Source organism: Rhinoraja longicauda, chromosome 20, assembly GCF_053455715.1.
Source record: "Rhinoraja longicauda isolate Sanriku21f chromosome 20, sRhiLon1.1, whole genome shotgun sequence".
Classification (NCBI taxonomy): domain Eukaryota; kingdom Metazoa; phylum Chordata; class Chondrichthyes; order Rajiformes; family Arhynchobatidae; genus Rhinoraja; species Rhinoraja longicauda.
Window position 1 is genome coordinate 5,757,179 of NC_135972.1, and position 18,033 is coordinate 5,775,211.

Consider the following 18,033-nt stretch of genomic DNA (forward strand, 5'->3'; position numbering starts at 1 on the left):
ATTTCCTGGATTAATTAAGTGAATGGAAGTCTGTCATTATAGTAATCTTGTGAACTGGGACTTCTATGGACAGCACTTTTATTTTAGGGCAAATTTAACTTATTAAACTCCATAAGAAACAACATCAAACATACCAATTTAGCGGCTTGGTTGACTTTAACATGTAGCTCATTAGTTCTCTAATCACCAACACTGAACCTTCCACATAAGCAAACTACTAAAACTAACCACGATAAACAAGGCCAGGTCATTAATGTCAGAAATATGCAAAAAGATGTACTGAGATTTTGATCATTTTTATTTTAATGATTTCAGTTAATAATCTACAAAGAAAGTAACAAATTTCAGCGCAAAGCGCAATCTTGCATGTAGCTCAACACCTTTATTTAGTGCAAACATACAATTCATGTTGCAAATGATCCCCTATTTCTTTACAGTGTATAATGTTAAATAATGAAAGGAGATCTTTTGGACAGACACTGAACTCCAGAGCAACAGAAGAGATTCAAGACTGCAATTTGATGGGAGGGGGAGGGTGGGGAGAAAGGTATTACAGAAAATAATTTAACACCAGTCAGTAGCATTTATAACATTTGTACATTTTTTCAATTGTTTTCCATAAGGGAAATGGCAAATGGATCAAGCTTTTTGCACAATATTAAAAAAGCCTAAGACAAGGAGAGATGGAGAGAAAGAAATGTGCTCTGCACCCAAATTTAAAATAAAATGAAGACCAGCTGCTATTTGCTCTAGTTGTTGGATGATAATAACTCTTAATTAGAGCAACATAATACAGAATATATTAACTGCATAAAAATATGCACAGGAATAGCATACATGTACTGAAACTCACAACTCTCTGCCTGTACTTAAACAGGAACCAAAAAACAAATACTAAGTAACCAACGTCCCCAATAGCAGTCCCAGGATTATTTATTGCATATTATTCTACATCAACTGGAGGTTTTTTTTTTCATGGGGAGGGGTGAATAGTTGGGCCAAGAAGAAAATTGACTATTTAGAAACTAGAGCCACCTCCTCAACCCCATGCAAATAGTATAAATTTCACAGAAGAGCTAGGATTTTACTCAGAGGTCAGATAACTCGTCGAAATTTATACTTTCAACTTTATTTAAAAAGCAACGTATTTGTGTGGACTTTTCACAGTTTATTGCAGTCTAAGGAGTAATACTGGTTGTAGTACTTGCCTTTATTTGCTTTGCTTTAAAGAAATTAATCCACATACAGAAATAAGAAATATGATGAAGCATGGGGTAGAAGATACAAAAGCACCTGCTGAAACAGTCCCCCATACCAGTTCAAATTTCTTTAAAAGGGAAGCAAAGACAAAGAAATAAAAAGTTCTCATTATCATGCCTATCTGCCTAAAATAAAAGAAATCCCACCCCTCCTTCCCCAAAGCAGGTGTACAGAATACCATTACATTTCCAACAATAAAATTACACGATAATTCTAAGCTTTTTGTATTAAAAGCCTTTAGAGAAAAAAGTGTGTTCTTCATAACAGGTAATTTTTACAAGAGAACTCTAATTTCAAAGCATGCTTTTCTTAGAGTCTGGGTATTTCAAACAAGAGCTAATGGAATAATTTGCTATAGTATGTCTACTTCTACAACTTCAGTTTTTAAGCTTCCCAACTCTATTCAATATTGTTTAAGGCTCACTTTTCAGCAATAGTCTGCAACAAGTGCTGCAGTAAAAATTCTTCAGTTCCATGAATTGTTGTAACAGTTACAGCAGAACTAACCATTCATTCATATTGAAAAAATATTTTAATAAATGGTGCAACCTTCCTCAATTTTACTTGAAAAAAAAATCAAAATAAAGTGCTCAACTGCAGTTTGTAACAAGTACAAATGCAGGATTTTAACAGTTCTTTGATAAAAGTCAGAGAACTGAAACATTTTCTCTCTGAAACAACCTTTGTATCCAAATTTTGTGTATTTGTCCTTTTATTTTTCATATCACTAAAAACTGCAACATAACTCAACCAGTTCTTCACAAGTCACTTTTCTGCAAATATCTGGCAAAACAAAACTAAATGTGCAGTTTGTATTGAAATGTGAAATGAGGAAGGAAAAATATTTTCTGGGTTGGAGAAATGGAAAAAGTCTCAAATTTTCAAGTAACTGTTCTTACAGGAATTAAATCTCTGCTTATTTTATACATATATCAATGGGAAAAGGCTCTACATCAGCTCGGTCTTTTAATTTTGTAATGCTTAAATTAACTTATTTGGCCCAAATATGGTCACCACAGCTGAATAGATTATGGCCAATATAGAATTTCATTTGGAAATCAGGATTTACATTCTAGGAAAAACCAGGGGATAGCTTCGGAAAGGCCTTCTTGAAGTGATTACAAGTTCTCCATGACACTCTTCACACTTCCCATACATCCATATCAATAACACTGTTCTGTGTTGCTTCAAAGGTTATTTTAATGGTGACAGCCTACAACCACAGAGTAAACGTTGCCATGGTCATCTATAAATGAACAGATGATCAATAAACTGCAATGATGAATTACACTAAAGATTAATGGTGGATTTTTTGCAGAACCTAATTTTCCTCCACCAATTTAATACCACTTGAAGGAACCTGAAACATGTTTTGGTATGTAAAAGGACTGCTGCTTTTATTATATATCAGCAGTGTTCATAGTGGTAACTATTAAATAATTTTGACTTGGGAACTAATATAATCAAATGTAAATGATTTTTCCAATGCATTTTTGGAAGCAACGGCACTTGACGAAAATTCTGGAAAATGCAGACCCTTAAACTACATGAGAAAACTTAAACCATTATTACCTTGGCCTTATGTGACTCCACATTTTCAATAATTAAAAGGCTATCACCAGGGAGGGAAGGACGAAGACAAGAACAGATTAAGGGGAATGGATGGCATTTCAGTCACTGCCTGTGACAATAGCTCTGTTAAAGAACAAGTGTAACTATTCACATTACCACAACTCCATCTTCACTTGCTCTCTTCCTCTTTATTTTCTCTGTTGGGGACACTAAGTGCTTTCCTGCAGACAAGTCAGAAGCACAATACAAGGCACTATGAATCCAGCAAGCATACCGGGAAAACAGGTATTCAAGTACATTTATACAATTTTACATTCACATTTATTTATCTAATACAATGAAGTAACAAAGGAAGTTAAAGTGTCTCTGATAAGTATGGATTATAGCTAGCTTTAGTTTTTTTTTAATGTTTTTCTTTAAAACTTTAAACCCTCTAAATCCACTTTTAACTACTGTTGTCCAACAACATTTATATATCACAGTGTTTGAACATCAAAAACTGATGGGTAAATACATGTCCGCACAGAACGCTGTTTGAAACAGAACTAGTAAAATAGCTCTCAATGATGCTGTGTATATAAAAGCAGTGTCAGCCATTTGTACGCTTTGAAGCTCTATGACCTAGCCCTGGCAACATCAGCAGAGGCATTTGACCTTGAATTCCACTCAGTCTATTGATCACTATTATCCAGAACTAGAATCTACGTTGTCCTAAGATTGGATCCGGTAGGACTGCTGACAGATTTCTGCAAAGTACCTAAGGGAAAGCTCTGTAGTGATGTGGTACCAACTCCTTGAAACTGGAGGCCAGCTGTTGGAGGTATAATGCCTGGTTGCTGTTGGGGAGGTGCTCCAGTCCACTGAGCAGCATATGGCGCTCCAGGATAACCGTACTGGCAGAGAGGAGTCTTGCTGAAAGGACCCAGTGAACCCACTGAGGAAGCAGAAATAGAAGGTCCTCCCACAGAATTGGTCATGGAGACGCAAAGTTGACCTGGTGCAGAATACTTCCTCGGCATTGCCTGTAGAATGTTATAAACAAACAGCATTAATAGAATAGCTACCCATGAAAAAACTAATGATACCTCTAAAAAAAATAATTCTGAAATGGTTTTAATTGGTGGTTCAAAGGGTAAAGTTTAGAGCTGCTTCTAGTAAATTAGGAATGCCCTGATGAGTTTTCAATCTAACATACGAATCCTGCAGTTTGCCACAGAATCTACAAAAAAACTTCAGTATCTGTATTGGTATTATTATTAGTATATTTTTGGCAAGTATACAGAGATACAATGAAAAGCTCTTTTTTTGCGTGCTAGACAGAGCTTACTTCAATTTCTTGCATTCCAATTGGATACTTTGTTCAATGCATCCTGTAGAAGTTGGCAAGTGTAAGATGGATGCACGCCAGACTTCTGTAGTCTTCCGAGGAAGTAACGCTATCGGTGTGCTTCCTTAGCTGCAGCTTCAATGTTCAGGACAAATTTGTGCTTTATATACGCCAAGGAATTCTAAACTCTCAACCACCTCCACTACAGCATCATTGATCCTGGCTCGGAAGTGTACACCACCTTGCTTCCCCAAGTCCAGAATTCATTCTATCTTGCTGACACTGAGGGAGTGAGGGAGAGGTTGTCCAAACACCATGTTACTAAACGCTATCTCCTTCTTGTACTGTCTCATTATTGTTTGAGATAAGGTCAACTACAGTAGTGTCATCTACAAATTTGTAAATGAAGTTAGAGCAGAATTTGACATCACAGTCATGAGTGAATGGGGAACATACTATGGGGCTGAGAATGCATCCTTGCAGGCCCTATCTCCAATTCTACCCAAGTTTGTTAAAAGTGGAAAGCTATATGTCAGCTTTTCAAGACCCAAATCCTTCCTGTTATCCCAGTTAACATTCCCACCTCAAGATACTATGGAAACAAATCAAATGGTCATTTATCTCAATATCAGCACTCTCAGCGAGGCCAATGACACACCTTTTAAAACAATTTCTAAGCATGAACGGCAGGTTTACTTACCTCAGAATAATGCTGGCCTGGTTGACCCTGCTGCTTTATGCCACGTTTGTTCTGTGAAAGGTTCATCGCATCTCGAGCCCAATTATCTACCAACTTATGTAAATCATCTGTGAAGGTGCCTTTTCTGCTTGTCATTGCAGGTTGTTGCTGGGGCATTTGCCCAACCCCACTTACTGCATTCGTGCTAGTTGTCCCTGGCAAAATAGACAGTTGATCAAATTAATTTTTTGAAATTCTGATCAGATTCTTCTCAAATAAAAGAAAAATAACTTACTGATATTTTAATACTAGATGATAACTTTGTATGATGGCTACCTATACTTGTTCTTGATACATACCAAACCAAACATTACCAGAATTTATCACAAACAATAAAGATGAATCCTTATTTTCTTGTCACTCCTTAAAGGTTAATGATGGTTTTAAGCAACTTGTGTGTTTCTCTTCATAAAGGATGTAATTTAAGTGTGTTTTTTTGTTGTTGAATTGAATCAGTTGAAGAAAGGTGACAAGTTTGACTAATATCTTCTGAAGGTGATTTGTTAATGGATCCAGACTATTATGCAGAGACCCTGAACAAAGCTAAAGAATTTGCCCGTAATTCTTACATTCATATCATGCATCTCACATCAGACTGTATGGTCTATGTTTGTGTTAGAAAAGAGGAACTGTATAACTACAAGTTTATTAGTTAAGCCATTTTTTAATAAAGGCTTCATGCAATCTTTCTTTACTGCTTGCAGGTGACTCAAAGGTGTATTAAAGTCAAGTTGCATTGAGCATGCAATGCATCCAGATAACAAAACATTAAATTCATCCACATTCACAACTTAACCAGCTCCTAGCACATGCAAGACCAAAGCTACCTTTACACTTGACTTCAGCATTATAGGTTTTGTCATATCTGATAATTGGCCAGCTAAATTCAGGATGTTAGCAAGGGGCAAGGTTTTTGGGGTAGAGGCGGGGGAGTAGACACTACTAGTTTTTACTATTTATTTATTTATTATTTCACTTAAAATTTTGTTATGGACAAGGATTACTTTCAAATGAAGGCTGGGAAAATGTTTTTAATTTCCATTCAATTTTAGATTACATTTCAATTTGCTATTCCATAAAAATAAATGTATTATAAATTTTAAGTCTACATATTCTGTCAATATAAGCCATAAAGCCAATCAGTAAAATCTATTCTAACATTGCTTTACATCAAGCAACACAAAGACCCAGTTTCTGCAAAAATTTTGCCCTCCCATACACTTAACGTTGTAGAAACCTCAAAATAAATCGCATAAGCTGAACTGCTAAAGTCAGTTGCAAGGATTATAATACCAAAGTGTCACATGCGAAGTAAAACATGAGAAAAGGATAATTACTACACAATTGGTTGCATGGGCAGACTTTTTTCACCATCTTCCCTAAAGAATAAAGAAAAGTGCTTGAAGAAGAGAAACATAGAGAATGGAAAAAAGTTCATTAATATCAATTGAATTGATTAGTGTGATATGGGATTCTGTCACAGTAAAACCAAAGAAGAAGCAAATGGTTATCATTCAGTGCAAGTGCAAAATCCAGGAAGTGAGAGCCTTATTAAACAGTAATTTTAGTAAAAAGCAAGTATACTTCGAATCCATTACAAAATTTTATTAGTCATGCAACCTTTAACAGCTTGACAATTACAAATTTAGAGCAGTACACAAAGCCAATTATTCAATAAATAAAAAAAATTTGCCTCCTAGTTTTCAGAACATATAAAACTTACACTGTTTTCCTATTAGTTGTTATTTCATTATTTGTACTCTCTACACAGCACAACTGCTCTGCAGCACCATACAATTGTCAGGTCACATATACCAAAGAAAAATATTCTTCTCTCAATGACTGCCTTAGTGTTGTAATAAACCAGCAAACTGGAAACAGCAAACATACTTTGGGTGGGCTGTGGTCAAGAAGGAACACATTCCGTTCAAGATCACAGACAAGTAATTTTAAACAGGGCCATCTTTTGTGTCTTTATGCCATATATAATGCAAGTTGTGCATTGTTAGCTGATTCAGGCAGAATCCGAATCTGTTTGGTGGTAAGAATAGGAAGGCAGATTAATATCTGAATGGTGTCAAGTTAGGAAAAGGGGACGTACAACGAGATCTGGGTGTCCTAGTGCATCAGTCACTGAAAGGAAGCATGCAGGTACAGCATGCAGTGAAGAAAGCCAATGGAATATTGGCCTTCATAACAAGAGGAGTTGAGTAAAGAGGTCCTTCTGCAGTTGTACACGGCCCTAGTGAGGCTGCACCTGGAGTACTGTGCAGTTTTGGTCTCCAAATTTGAGGAAAGATATTCTTGCTATTGAGGGCGTGCAGCGTAGGTTTACTAGGTTAATTCCCGGAATGGCGGGACTGTCATATGTTGAAAGACTGGAGCTACTAGGCTTGTATACACTGGAATTTAGAAGGATGAGAGGGGATCTTATCGAAACAAATAAGATTATTAAGGGGTTGGACACGTTAAAGGCAGGAAACATGTTCCCAATGTTGGGGGAGTCCAGAACCAGGGGCCATAGTTTAAGAATAAGGGGTAGGCCATTTAGAACGGAGATGAGGAAAAACTTTTTCAGTCAGAGTTGTAAATCTGTGGAATTCTCTGCCTCAGAAGGCAGTGGAGACCAATTCTCTGAATGCATTCAAGAGAGAGCTAGATAGAGCTCTTAAGGATAGCGGAGTCAGCAGGTATGGGGAGAAGGGAATGATTGAGAATGATCAGCCATGATCACATTGAATGGTGGTGCTGGCTCAAAGGGCCGAATGGCCTACTCGAAACAAATTGTCTATTGTTTGCAAAACAATAATATCAAGTCCAATGCACCCAATTCTCTAATTGGAAGCAGTGGCTGTGGTAAGATCAATAGGGGTGGGGAGGAGACGAAAACCAGGAGGGTCAAAATGAGGTGATGATTGAAAATAAATTTGTTTTGGGAAGAGTCATTTAGCAATGAGATTAATTTCATCCCAGATTCTAAAAAGGCTATCAGCATCCTATGGGCAGTGCAGAAGTGCAGCTGGTAGAGCCGCGGCCTCTCAGTGTTAGACTTCACAGTCAACTGACTGCGGGTGCTATCAGTCTGGAGTCTGCACGTTCCGCCTCTGACCAGTTTCTTCTCTGTGCTTTGATTTCCCCCCACGTCCCAATTAGCCAGTAGGCTAATTGCCCATTGCAAATTGCCCCTAGTGTGCAGGTAAATGATCAAATCTTTGAGAATTATGGAGAACTAAAAAATTGAATAATGCAGCATTTATCTAAATCACAGTTGTAGTGTACTCGGTGGGCCGAAGGGTTTGTTTCCATAGTGTATCTTTCTATAACAGTGACTATCAATTCATTTTAGTATATCAGTGTGAAAATAATAGTTTGCTGTGCCAAACAACACTTTAGCTTGGAAGTGCAATTTAAGACATGGATTTTAAATCAGTTTCTCATTAATGGAATTTGCAAAAATTCTTCACTCATAATCAGTAAACTAAAATGGTGAATTTATCAGAAAGTGCTGCAAGATAAATTTGCCTTTGATCATTTCCAAATGCCTTAAGGAAAAGGTAAAGACAGTCTTTTATACACCATATTATAAAGTTACAATCCAATATATTTATTCCCTCTTTTAGCTTCAATAACCACAATGCTTGCTTGTAATATGAAGTTACTTACACAGAGCTGCTAGTGGAAAGGTCAGAAAATTGAGACCAAGACGGTAAGAAAGCTGTAATCAAACAACTTCCATGAGATGTAAACTCGTAGGAAGCCATGCTGCTTTGTTGAACATTTAAACTGACATGCACTAGGATTAGCAGAGATAAAAGTCCACTGGACCTGCATCCATACCAGCCTGTGGGATTCAAAGTGTTTTCGCAAATCAGGAAAATGACTGGAGCATTCCACCACACACCAAGTCAAGTAGTAAAGTCAATTCTCATCTAGTGTAAATGTTACCCATATTTTTAATTTATGCAGAAATATTGAAACTTAGTGAACTTGTGCAACATATGGCATGGCATTATTTCAGTAACGAGTAATATTATTTGCATTTTTTGTACTGAATTGCAATGATTCCAAATGCCCCCATGGAATTGATTTAAGGATTTAACAGGAAGTCTTACATTAAAACACCCAGATCTGTCTTTCAGGACACCAAATTAGCCAGAGAACTCAACTGTTGTCATCTAATCTTGATCTGATTTTCCCCTTCCCTATATCTCTCTCTCACCACAAGCCTGCTTTACTTCTGCAATATATACATATAATCATACTTGTATAATTGTGCAACAACTAAGTAAACAGTAAGTTCCTGACTAAATGTGAACAAGTGAAGAGTGCCAAAGAGAGAAGATGTAAAGGTGAAGCCGGGTGATTCATATAAAATTACAGAAGCTTATTTTGTAAAGCCTATCCGGACAATTTTCTTGTCTTTTCATTAATTGAACTGTACAATTATGTTAGCAAACCACTTGAAAATTTACTTTGAGGCAGGGAGGACAGACAAATTAATTCAGGGGAACTAGTGTGAGCTCTTGACTAAGGTATGGTAAAACCACATGGTTCAAGGATGCAAGCTTACACTTGATTGATTACAGTATCTTGGTGTTTTAATTAAGCTAAACTATTCCATATTTATATGTAACTATGATATGAGAGAAAGCAAATTGTTCATTGTATTACACTATTGTTGCTGAAATCTGAACTATGGTACAAACATCTAGTATCTAGGCTTCAAGCAAATTGACCACTGGCAGATGGAATGCCCAAACACAAATGTTTTATTAAAAACACATTAAAGATTTTTTTACAATTAGATTAACAAAAGCATATTAAGTTGTTTTTTTAAAGTTCAGATTTTGTTCATTTTAAAACAGAAACCTGGCATGAATAAAGGACAAGGGGGCTTTTTCTAATGATGCAGCCATGTTTCTAGTCAACAACAGCAACAAAAAACAAAATGGTCAAAAACTTATTGAAATAAAGAGTTGCCATGCAATGCATGGAAATTTTAAAACATGGCTAGCCTTTCCTATTAAAAGTTTCAGGACAGGAATTGGAATACTGACCTACCAATGTCCAAAGGTTACCCACTACTATCACAGGACGGTTCTGACACAGTGAGGGAATGAGAATACTGCAATAATGCAGGAATTCTACAGTAGCCTAAATAAAGGTTTATAACTTGGAAACAGAAAAGATGCTTTAGTTTTGCACACCAAGACCAGGTTCCAAATGGGAATATGTTTCCCCCAACCAAAAATTTCAATTGCATTTTAAAGAAAATTCTGTCATTTCTTCCATGTTAATGTAACTTATGACTCAAACGACCTGTTAGTCTGTTCTCTGAGTTAGTGTTGTTTATATCCCAAACCCCAAAGGGCCACCAACAGTTATAATGATTATAAAAGCAAATGTTAGTGTGCTACAACATTGAATTTTAATAAATCAATGTTAAGGAAAATGGCATAAATTATCTAATAACTCATCTGAAAGTATACAGGGATTTTAAGTTGGTTAATGCAGAATTTGACCTTGTTAAATTGCAAGCTTTCAGCAACAAATGTGCTGCTTGTTTTTAGCTGAACTGAAACGATGCAGTTGCTGTCGAGGTATACTCAATAGTAAAACATCATTAAACTTTGGACATAATATCCAAAGAGTTAAGATTGGGTATCCACCAAAAAGGAAATTTTGATCAATTAATTTTTCTCTTTAAGAAAAAGCATAATTTTGAAAATGGTCACCAAAGCTCGAGTTACTTTGCAACAAAATACTCCGTTCATAATGGATGCTACTAAGGAGTTCTGTTTCTGCCTTTTCACTTTAATGTTCAGATTCCCTCTTTTTCCGCATGGCTGTAGATGCCCAGCAATGCCTTACAATGATCTGTCTTGCCTAGTATTGTGAAAATGGCATTGTGTCACAAGATTCAATGTCCAGCCCACAAGCAGGCAGCACTCTGCCTCCAATATAATTCAGCAAAGCAACTTTACATATTAACATTGGTTAAAATACCAAAAGAGACAAACGTAATGCCTCAAAACATATTGGTACCAGGGAAGGTATGGTCGTGGGTAAATTTTGCAGAACTTAGCAGCTGTGTCCAAGGAGCAAGGCATCAGATGCTACTGATTGGGACTTCCACAGTTCACATTATTTGGTATCAAAAGGGCAGTGACAAACAATAGGATTGGATGGTTAGGCTTTAGAATTGGGGAAGGGGGAAAAAAACCAAACGGAGATGAACAAAAGAAAACAAATCATCTTGGACCCGAGATCACATGACAAGATTTCTTCCTTCAGAAGTACCTTTTCATAAGTCACCTCAACTTTGCAAAATGCCTCCAAATCCAAGGTTTTTACAATCATTTCACAAATGAGTATACATGTATCTTAAGATTAAATTTTCTGCAGGCCTCAAGTGAACATAAATGTGCTATCTAGAGGAATTTGAGTGATGCGTACACTGACCTAGGCATGCACAAACAATTATGTCTAGTTGTTTGCAACCTTCTGTGTCAAATTCACCTGCACAATTTATTTTGTTTCTTTTTCAAAATCATCCTCAAAAATTAGTTAATTCACACTTTTTGTTTTGAGTTTTCCAACTTATCAAGCTGCCCCATAGGAACACTTCGAATAGGTGACTAAAATTCAGAAAATATAGTGAACAAAGTATGCACTGATAGCAGCAAAGCTTTATGTAGGGGAAAGAAAGAAAAGGCAGATGAGAAAGAATAAAAGTGTTACACACAAAGAGCCAGACAGGGCGTACTCAGAAACCTTGTCCTTCTGCCGCCAAGTTTAAATGTTACTTGTTCTGATGCACAGTGAAACGCTGCTGAGCCTGTGACAGTAACAGAAAAGGAGGAAAACAGACAACTATAGTCAGAATGTTAGTTTTATAAGCATCGAGGGAATATGTCACATTGAATAAAATCTTTTTCATTCTAATGCTTGAAATGAAATGCTATTTTGTACACACCCAGGCTATTGCAGACCTGCTCAAATCAGTTTGGAAGTTTTGGAATTTTTATTGTTCCCCTGGAAATTGCAATTCTAATTACAAGAATTTATCATCTCCAATAACATGCATTCTTCCTGCTTCAAATTATTTTTTATTAAAACAAGAACATTCAGTCAGATTTGATTCTTTTTTACCAGTTAATCAAAGGTTAATCTTGCACAGAAAAATATATTTTGGGTCAAATATTTTCAAACTGAATGCAACAACTTTCTCAAAGACCATGATCCCCTTCAAGAATCCTATTTGCCTATAGCACACATTATTCCCAGCTGGAAACTTTCCCACGTTTTTGCCAAAGCCTGAATGCGTATAGCAGCTGCCCAACAGTTACCATCCAGCAGTGTTTAACTGCAGAGAAATATCCACAACCAATCAGATGATGCAGACCCTCGAAATATGTATGCACAATCACATACTAAAACTTATATTTTACAGAATAACTGCAACGACTTCAATCTGCATACTGAATACGGAAACACTCAAAATTCAACAGAGGTGCGTGCGGCCCTTGCGTAACAGCCTTTGCGAAATGAAAATTCACCTTTACAGAATTCACAAATCACCTACCGGAATAGTTGAATAAAATTCACTCAAGCAATTGATATAGAATAAAAGTAAATAAGCAAACAATATTTTTCTAACTTGTGTTTGATACGGGCGATATACAATTATTTTTTTTGTAATGTGATCCCACCACCCCCCCCCCCCCCCCCCCCCCCCCCCACACACACACACACACACACACACGTAACGTGGTGGTCAGGGCAAATGAGATAAAGTCAGTTGGAAATGCAATCATAAAAATCATAGTGAAATTCATAGAAACAATTGCATTTTTAGGATTTGAATAGTAATAGTAATTGGGAATCTGTCAAAATACATACACTTTTGTTCCAACAATGGAAAACCATTTCTTGCTCATGCATAATACAGTAAAGGAAACATTAACACTATCAATGTGTTCAGCATTCAATATCAAATCATATACATTTATATACATACTAAAATAGAGCAATACAGAATTCCAATAATCTGTAAAATTACCTTTCTCTAGCACTATGTATGAAAGGGCCAACTTGAATTATGCAATAATGTTTCCATCCTTCAGCATTTCTAACTTCCATAAAATCTCTAAGTTTTCTACTGCAAATCTACATATCCTTCAAGCCTTTATCTTTTGAAACCCCATCTGGTAGGGTTTCATAGAAGTTATTTTTTGAAAAATCAGCTGAAAGTTTCACTTATTTTTAATTCCTGATTCACAACAGCCTCTTTGCAATAGATGTTTTTGCGCTAACAGGAGTTGTGAACATCGTGTAATTTGATTATACTGTAACTGGAAAGGCAGCCAAGTTCTGAGAAACCAAGCAAGCAAAAAAGAGATTAGAGTGATAAATGGAGAACTTTCAGAATTCTTTCATGATAAAAACCATGCGTCAACAATGCGCTGCTTTTAATATCTATTTTTACATTTTTCTCATCTATGAGCACTGTTGTAATAATTCCCTTGAGTGAAGTAGGCAACAGAAAAACACTGAAACACAAAGCTTTAGCCTCATTTTCAACTCAGACCTTGGATTCTATATTTTTTTTAAGTTAGGCACTGCCAGTGGAGATGAATCATGTGCTATAGGCAGTTAAACAAACACATTTAGATTTAAGATATTGAAGCCAGGAACTAAACAATCAAATTCTGCCACTCTACTGCAGATAGTTTTACTACTTGCATTGACATGTGCAATTCTCCAACTCTTCTGCCATGTTGATATCAACAAGTCTAGTTGCTAGGATATTTCTTTTTGATCAGAATCTTCCAATAATTGCATTATTTTAAATCAGGGTATAAATGATAAAAAAATCTTGCATATTTTAAAAAATCAACCCACATTAACTTTCATAACATTATATACCTCTATCAGGTTTGTCCTTATATTGGGCTTCGTTTCTACTGAGAAAAGGAAATGAAGATCTTTAAAATAGTTAAATTTTTTGACAATGAATGGAAATATTTCCATGTGTTGGGGAACCTACAACCAAAGTGCATCCATTAACCAATAAATCAAAAGAGTTAAGAAAATAGAACATGTAGTTTATGAAGCAAATAGCATAGAAATATTAAGTAGCGGCTGACGAGTAGTATCATGTGAAACAAATGTTGACATGAACTTATTGGGATGAATAACCAATTTCTATTTCGTATATCCTATATAATAATCCTCACTAAAGGCGGCAAAACTCCAAGATTTTACTGGATGGCAATAGCAATAAATGTTTGTGTCCGGTTAGTTATACTTCCACCAGTTCCTTATTGTTACTCTGTGGATTAAGGGACCTCCAAAAAAACAAACAGGTCAAGCCAACAGTGTGCCTTTAATAATAAAAGTATGCCCCTCAAGCATTTGTGCAATCTAAAACTAACATAGCAGTTGAAAATTATCTGAATATGCAACCTAAAATCTTCAAACCAGTCAGCAAAATTCTTACCTGGTCCAGTACCAGATACACTTTGTCCAGAAATCACCCCTTCACTGGTGTAAGCAGAGTACAAATTTTCACTGGATGGCGAGGGTTTCAACAACTGACCTTGCCCAGAAATGGTGAATTCATGAGAGTTTTGGGGTGGCATCAACATCTGTGGTGCTGTCAACATTGAAGTACTCTGAGCGGTTAAGGGCCCTGCAAAAGGGAACAGAGCCACAATGTCAGCACTGAATATCACTGCACAAAAAAAGGTGCAATGGAACTTGTTCATTACCCACCAGAAAGTAAGGGACTTTTTTGTCCTTGGGAGCTACTCCGACTAGATTTGCTGCTTTTCCCTTTGGTGGGTCGTCGGCGACGTCCAGACAGGGGTGCTGCAGGTGGAATTATTACTGCAGGTGGTGCCTTACCCAATTTTATATAGAGTTCCTCAATCTCCTGCTTCTGCCGTGATTGCAATTCCTGAATCTCCTTCAAATGTCTGAAACAAATTATTTTAAAACTGAGTACTGCTATAAGACAGACAAGTGCTTGCTTTACCCATTACATTTATTTCACTAAAGTGATAGAGCTTCGCTATATTGCGCTTTCATGTACAATTCAAATTTATATACATTTACAAGCACAAGATGGTAGTGCTACATGCACAAACAAACAACTTTCGCAAATCCAAGAACCACTTCTGAACAAACCTCTTTAATAACCAAATCGAAGCATCTGGAGACTGCACTCCTAACTTTACCCTGTCAGCAGTTATTATAAAACATGACAAGTAGGAGCTAGATATCTCAATTAGAATAAGATTGCCAAGGAGAAAACAAAATAATCACAAATTTAAGTCCTTCACCAGACAAATTTTTAGAGAGCAAAATTGAGATATCAAACTCCTGGGAATATTGTACCTCGTACTGGTTTTGCTACATTTATTTTAAAATAGCAGGCCGTGGATTTTCATACATACATCATATATAAAATAGGAATAATAACTGCTAAATCGGGTAATTTTGAATATTGTACAAATACAAATGATGGATTTGTTGCATTTCAAGTAGTGGGAAAAGATGCAGAATGAAGCATATAATTCTTAAAAGCAAAGAGCAGAATTAAGTCATTTGTTCACAAAAAACCTCATGCAAGTCTAAACTAAAATGCTGCGGATGATGAATTAATTGAAATTTATAATAGTGCAGTGTGATTTTTGTTTTTCAAGGGATTGGAGCAAGTTGAATGAATGCAGTTGAATGAAAATTGAATGAAACTGATTAAATAGTGGGGAAAAAAAATCAATCAGTTCTTGTTCCTATGGTCCTCTCAATTGTTGGGGCAACAGATTCTTGAAGGGTTAGTCTACAAATCCATGGAGTCCAATGCGTTAAGGGTCATAGAGGATTGGATTAAAGAAAAAATCTTATGGCACATTTAAAGGGCCTGTAGAACTACGAAACGTGCAAGAAGACACTTTAAAAGTAATTAGAGAAAGAAATGGGATTCAAAATAACACTGGAAAGCAACATCAAGGAAAATCCCAAAACATTTCACAAGTATCTACAAGGGGAAAGGGCAATCAGGGAAGAGTAGTGCGCATTAGGGCAAAAGATGCCAAACGTTTATTATTAATGGAGTTCTAATTCATTATATGTTCAGAGAAGCAAATTAAAAATCCTCCTTTAATACCAAATCAACATCTCTCTGATCATGGAATGAGATTAGAGGCCTGTGAAACTTAAGGCAGGAAAGTAGACAGATGACCAATGCAAGACCAATGTTAATATAACACTTTTTAAAGCTCACAAGATTTCACAATTGCTGAAAAAATTGATAGCATACATCACCGTAAACTAAATGTCAAAAAAGCAAATAAAGAGGTTAAATTCTGTAAAGATGCAGCAAGTAAGAATTTTAATCATGGTGCATATAACACTTAAACACTTTTGACTTAATCAGACACTTACTTGTCCCTCAATCTATGCAGTTCCTTCCTCATATCTTCATCTTCAATTTCTGAATCATTATCACTGCTCATGTAGGAAGAATTAAAGGAATTGGTAAGGCTTTGCATGATGTTCCCCTTGGATTCTGATGATTGGGGCGACACAGGACTGCCTGAACAATCAACTTGTATTTGATCCAAATCCTCTGAAAGGAGTTGCTCTCCTGTCTCAGGCAAAACTGGTCCATTTGTATGTAGGTATTGTTCTGATTCAATGGACTCTTTAGGTGGTAAAATTTGATCTGCAATGTGATCCACTGGCAATGATGAAAGTACTGTTAATGGAGCAGTACTCATAAGAACACTCAGGTTTCCCTTGCCAGCTTCATATGTAACTTCATCTTGTGTCCTTGCCACTGAAAAACGGCCAACGGTGTCTCTTCTTGTTGTGACATGGAACCGACCTATTTTTGCCTGCTGGGCTGGCTCCTGCTCTTGATATGGTAGGGGCTCACTATTTCTGCTGTCAATTACATGGGCACCATCCATAACATCTTCATGGCTGCCATGTTCAGATGGTTTAATAACTGTACTTTCGGGACTGCTTCCAGACGAGGAAGATTCATCTGAAGTCTGTTGCAGCTTACACTCTCGGAGTTTATCATATGCTTCTTGATGCAAGTCATCATTTGGTGCTACAGAAACCTAGAAAGAAAGATATTACTTAGTGGTTAACTAAACAAAAATTCATAGGATTTGAGTCCTGCGTGAAATAACTGAGAACATTATCCAAAATCAAGTAATGCATTTGACGAGAGCTAAAAATTATTCCTAAATACAACTGATAATTATTGATTAGCAGATACTGATATCGTACAACATATAGACAGATGTCGGCCAGCTTGAGGCAGTTATTTGTAACAAATTTATTGAAGGTCGTTATGATTAAATTTCCTGAAGAATTCACCATGTGTAATCATTCAGGTTAATAATAGAATAATATTCACTTTGGCTATCTTACACGCTGTCCTGATTACACTCAGACAGAAATTTAAAATAAGACTTCCGAAGGAACTAAATCCAAGAGCCACCTGGCAACCTACAAATTACTAGTTGAGTATGTTCCTTTGCGTGGGAAGTGAGACGGATTGTTGCCTTCAGCTTAAGTCAAAGGGCAGTCAAAAATTGGAGAATGCATGCAGCGAGTTCCCTCAATCACAAATTACTTATTTTTAAATAAGATTAAAAAACAGGAGCAAGAGTGGGCCATTCAAATCTGAAATATAATACCATCACACCCAATTCAATCCTGCCCTCCACACTACATTCCAGCTTTCTCTTCACACCCCATGACCCTTTTCTCGTATAAGCCTGAAGATATTTAAAACAGATAACAAAAGCCTCCACAGCTCTCTCAAATTTACTGAATTTACCAGCAGAGAATTACAAAGAATCCTTAGGAAACAATTCTTCCTGATATCTGCCTTAACTCGCCATCCCTTTGTTCCGAAACCATCCCCTCCTCTCTTCCCCACTCCACCATTTCAAGAAAATGTACCTTAATTTTTGGTGAAACTATTATAGTTGAATCTATTAGATGAAATTTCCTCTCAGCATAAATGTCCCAATAAGGTCACCAATAGCTCTTCTGTACTCCAATGAGTATAGACTCAACTTCCTGAACCTACCTTCATATGTCAAACCCT

General features: G+C 36.5%; 1 protein-coding gene across 12 annotated transcripts in view; it reads right to left on the reverse strand.

The window, feature by feature from the left end:
- Nucleotides 1-315: 315 nt before the first annotated feature.
- LOC144603520 (serine/threonine-protein kinase WNK1-like) overlaps nt 316-18,033 on the reverse strand; it is a 109,492-nt gene continuing 91,774 nt past the window's right edge. For 4 of the 12 annotated variants that reach the window (XM_078416818.1, XM_078416819.1, XM_078416821.1 and 1 more), the window contains 8 exons: nt 16,350-17,032; nt 14,676-14,878; nt 14,401-14,592; nt 11,644-11,736; nt 6,236-6,277; nt 4,860-5,053; nt 3,590-3,854; nt 316-3,053 (listed from right to left, as the gene is read on the reverse strand). In XM_078416818.1, coding sequence (XP_078272944.1) covers nt 2,980-3,053; nt 3,590-3,854; nt 4,860-5,053; nt 6,236-6,277; nt 11,644-11,736; nt 14,401-14,592; nt 14,676-14,878; nt 16,350-17,032 — 1,746 coding nt within the window. In that variant the 3' untranslated portion in view covers nt 316-2,979. Of the gene's footprint in view, nt 3,855-4,859; nt 5,054-6,235; nt 6,278-8,561; nt 8,614-11,643; nt 11,737-14,400; nt 14,593-14,675; nt 14,879-16,349; nt 17,033-18,033 lie in introns of those variants that run through there. The other 8 variants (XM_078416822.1, XM_078416824.1, XM_078416820.1 and 5 more) reach the window with 8 other exon arrangements.